The sequence below is a fragment of the Mus pahari genome, chromosome 3, assembly GCF_900095145.1.
Source record: "Mus pahari chromosome 3, PAHARI_EIJ_v1.1, whole genome shotgun sequence".
In the NCBI taxonomy this organism is placed as follows: Eukaryota; Metazoa; Chordata; class Mammalia; order Rodentia; family Muridae; genus Mus; species Mus pahari.
In genome coordinates this window covers 21,972,293-21,976,999 of record NC_034592.1, presented here as the reverse complement: position 1 = coordinate 21,976,999, position 4,707 = coordinate 21,972,293, and the positions used below count along the sequence as shown (strand labels likewise).

The window sequence follows — 4,707 nt, the reverse complement described above, 5'->3', positions numbered from 1 at the left end:
GTCCACACTCTTGCTAGCCTAAGCGAACCGGAGTAAAGATAGCTCTCCTTCCGGCTCAGGCTTTGAGACTCCTCCCGGGCCGACACCCCTCCTCGGGCGGGCATAAATATTTTAAAAGCAGTTTTCTTTTACTGTGAGGCCAGATCTAGGTTACAACTTGTTGTTGTTGTTGTTGTTGTTGTTGTTGTTTTACATGTGTTAAGAAAGACTATAGAAGGCCAGAGACACAGGAAGCAGAGGTGATCTTAGGGGTTGCTGCTGTGTTTTGCCCCAAGCCCTTGCCAGTAAGGGGAAGTATGAGTGTTGTTCTTAGGCAGAGTGCAGGCTCCCAGCCTTAAGGGATCTTGTCACATGAACACTATAAGCAAGTACGTGGTGTGGTTATTGGATGATCTAATGTATACAATTTGTATTTTGTTTCATCAGCCAATTTTCTGTTAAGTGTGGGGTCTTACAAGCATGGAGACCATGCTTTTGTAATAAAAGCAATGAGCCTGCAGAGGCCCTTGGAGACATTTAGTAAGTTAGGTCCTGATGATAATGTGCCACAGAAACATGCACAAGGGCTTTCTTTCTTGAGCTGGCAGCGTGGAGAGTTCCCAGGATGCTTGTCCACAGCCTCTCGTGCCAACTTGGAAAAACCAAAGTCTGTGAAGTAATTGTTTTAAAAAAATTAAGACTCTTAGTTGCTCAAGAAAGTATGCACTGCTGTATACCTGATCATCTGATTCCAGTAGCACTTTGTTTTCTTTCAGAAAAAGAGCTCCATATATTGCTTATCTTACCCGCTGCCGACAAGGACTGCAGACCACACAGGCTCACTTGGAAAGGCTCTTGCAAAGAGTTTTGCGGGACAAAGAGGTGGCCAATCGGTACTTTACCACTGTCTGTGTGAGGTTACTGCTTGAGAGCAAAGAGAAGAAAATCAGGGAGTTCATTCAAGGTAACTAAATGCATTCAGACAGACATCTCCTCATCCATGTGACATGGGGAGAATTGTTTTGCTTTGCACATTTATGGATATGCTAGCATGTATTACAGCAGTTCCTTAAATTACCTGCTTCCTGCCTGCCAGCCTCCCTCCCTCCCTTCCTTCCTTTAAGATTTTGGGGCTGGTGAGATAGATGGTTTAACAGTTATGACGGCTTCTCTTCCTGAAGACCAGAGTTCAAGTCCCAGTCCCTATAGCAGTGGCACCAGTGAATTTGCTCTCTTTTAGCCTGTACAGGCACCAGCCATGGACATAAACAGGCAAAACACTCATGCACAGATAAAATAATCTCAACAACAATAATAAAATAGAAGATTTTTAGTATTGTGTGTATGTATACGGTGGGGCGTATAAGCCAAAAGAGGGGTCATATCTCCTAGTGCTCAGGTTACAAGCCTCCCAACATGCGTACTGGGAACCAGACTCCATCCTTTTCACGGTAGCAAGCTGCTTCTAACTGCATAGCCATCTTTATACCTTCTTTTAAAAATATTTTTTCTTGCCGGGTGTGGTGGCGCACACCTTTAATCCCAGCACTCGGGAGGCAGAGGCAGGCGGATTTCTTAGTTCGAGGCCAGCCTGGTCTACAGAAGTGAGTTCCAGGACAGCCAGGGCTACACAGAGAAACCCTGTCTTGAAAAACAAAACAAAACAAAACAAAAATATAGTTTTTCTTTTTTCTTTAAAGTTTTGCAGGGCTAGGGCATGTCACATTTGTGATAGGGTTCTATAGAGGAACATAAAATAATGTATGTAGGACTTACTGGAATGGCTTGAGGCTTGTGGTCCAGGTAGTCCAACAATGGCTGCCATCCGCAGTGCTAGGCACCCCAGCTGGTCTTCAGTAGACTCCAGAATCCTGAAGAAGTAGGTTCTAATGCCAGGGGAGGAATGGACTTAACAGTAAGACCAGGGCAAGCAGGCAAGTAATGAAAACTTGCTTCTGCTATGTCTTTTATATGGGCTGTCAGCAGAATATGGGGCCTAGATTAACCCACCTCAAAAGATGCAGATTAAAAGTGAGTCTTTCCACTTCAAATGCTTTAATTAAAAAAGAAATTCCTCACAGGTGTGCTTGGGTTTAGTTAGTTCTGATTGTGGTCAAACTGACAGCCAGAGTTGCCAACACAGGCTCTGACCTGGGTCTTTCTTTGGCAGCAGTCATCCTTACCCACTTAGCCATCTCCCAGGCCTAAGTTTCTGTGCTCTTGGAGTAACTTTGGGATTGGTTCTCTGAAAAGACAGAGGGAAGCTTAGATGAACACAGTCCATCTAGATTCTTGACTAAAAACCTAAATGGGCTCGAAAGATGGCTCAGCATTTTGCAAGAATACCTGATGTTCTTGCAAAGGACCTGGGTTTGATTCTCAGTACCTATCTAGCAGCTCACTGTTGTTCATAACTCCAGTTCCAGGGGATCCAACACCCTCTTTTGTCCTCAGAAGGACCAGCTATGCATGTGGTGCACTGACATACATGCAAATGAAACATATACGTAGGGGGAAAAAATAAATCTTTTTAAAAGTAAATAATAAAGAATTTATCAAAAAACAAAACAAAACAAAACAAAAAACCAAAAAGACAGACAGACAGACAGACAGACAGAAGCCCAAATGGTTCCCCAAGCTATGATGAAGGAACTCTACCCACAGATTGGTTCCTAGAAGCAGAGCCATCAGCATTAGCTAATCCACATGCAGTGTCAGCCCTGCCTCTTGAAGGGACCTACCTCATCAAGGACTCACAGACTTTAAAATGGCGGGCTGCTGTGGCTCCCACACTCTCTGAAGGGAAGACCAGATCATTATCCTCTGTGGATGTCAGCTTTCATTGGTCTGCTCCAAGATGGTCTTCTATGAACAAGGTGTCTAACTCAGAATGGGTAGGGAAAGCCACTCTGTGTCTGCTGCTCTGCTACTGGGAGTAACAATTCAAAAGATGACTTCCATGTCCTTGCCAACCTGGTGCTCTGAATTGGAGTGTGGCCTTCAGGATCTGCTTCCTGCTTAGGTACATATTATATACTGCATGGAGTGCTAATTTGGTATAGTCAGATGCTGATAATGCAGGCCACTCACAAAGTGGGAAGCTGGAATAATGGAGAGATCCAACAGCAACTTCACTATTCTGGTTTTTGAAATTTTGGAGGGGTGCAGAAACAAGGTCTCATATAGCCCTGTCTGGCCTTAAAATCACAGAGATCCTCCTGGCCTTGCCTCCCGAACACTGAGGTTTAAGTTGTATGCTATTATGCCCTGCTTTTTAATAATCTTTGAAGTCCCATACCTATAATCTATCACTTGGGAGGCTGAGGGAGGAAGATTGTAAATTTATGTCAGCCTTGGCTACAAAGAGACTCTGTCTCAATGGAAAAAACATAAACATGGTGGTATAATTCCCTAATCCAAGCTGTTCAGGGGGCTGAGGAAGGAAGGTCACAAGTTGAAAGCCTTCCTGGGCTGTTGAGTGAGCTTAAGACCAGGGAGGAGGGCTGGTGAGATGGCTCAGCGGGTAAGAGCACTGACTGCCCTTCCAGAGGTCCTGAGTTCAAATCTCAGCAACCACATGGTGGCTCACAATCACCTGTAATGAGATCTGACACCCTCTTCTGGTGTGTCTAAAGTCTAAAAACAGCTACAGTGTGTGTACTTATGTATTAAATAAATAAAAGACCAGGGAGGACTAGGAATTCAAGGTTACCTTGCACAGTGTAGTGAGACACTCCCCCTCCCATTGCAGTATTAAAAGTAAAAGCAAGTCAATCACTAGTGGCACACACCTTAATCTCAGCACTTGGGAGGCAGAGGCAGGCGGATTTCTGTGAGTTCAAGGCCAGCCTGCTCTACAATGGGAGTTCCAGAACAGCCAGAGCTACACAGCCCCTGACTGAACTGTGTGGGGTTCAAAAGCAGAGTGAGGTCATAAGCTACTGGCTGTATTCTGGTATGTGAAGCCCTAGATTCAATACCCAGTGCTTTAGAGAGAAAAATTACAAGTATTAAGGACTGATATGAAATGTCTGAGTTGTATTAGTTTTATCTGAGATTGAGTATCTATATATTAAAAATGGAACAGGAGCTGCAGAGATGGCTCAGCAGGTAAGAATACTTGCTGGTCTTTCAGAGGACTTGGAATCAATTCCCAGCACTCACTGGCAGCTGGCATCCGTCTCTGACTCTAGTTCCAGTGAATCTGACAACAACTTCTGGCCTCCTCAGGCGTCAGACAGACACTCAGGCAGGATACCCATACACATTTAAAAGAGAGTTGATCTACTTTTTATTTTTAATTTTTATTATTTTTAACTCACAGTCTCATATAGGCCAGGCTAGCTTCAAACTCACTATGTAGTCATGGCTAGCCATAAACTGTATGGATCTTCTTTCCTCCTATTCCCAAATGGTGGTGTTAAAGGTGTGTGTTGCAGTGCCCAGCATTGATGTTTGTGGTTTTTTGAGACAGTTTCAGTGTATCCCAGGCTGGCCTCCAGCTTGTGACCCTCCTACCCAAGCATTCCAAATGATGAGAATATAGGCATTTTCACCATGACTTAAGTTGTACTCACATAGGTGGGCGGTGGTGGCACACGCCTTTAATCCCAGCACTTGGGAGGCAGAGGCAGGTGGATTTCTGAGTTGGAGGCCAGCCTGGTCTACAGAGTGAGTTCCAGGAGAGCCAGGGCTACACAGAGAAACCCTGTCTCTAGCCTCACTCCC

At 44.7% G+C, this 4,707-nt stretch overlaps 1 protein-coding gene across 8 annotated transcripts in view; it reads left to right on the top strand.

Annotated features, from left to right (window-relative positions):
• Gapvd1 (GTPase activating protein and VPS9 domains 1) overlaps positions 1–4,707 on the top strand; it is an 86,048-nt gene that overhangs the window by 72,980 nt on the left and 8,361 nt on the right. For all 8 annotated transcript variants that reach the window (XM_029535982.1, XM_029535980.1, XM_029535981.1 and 5 more), the window contains one exon: positions 756–943. In XM_029535982.1, the coding sequence (XP_029391842.1) occupies positions 756–943 (188 nt within the window). The remainder of the gene's footprint in view (positions 1–755; positions 944–4,707) is intronic.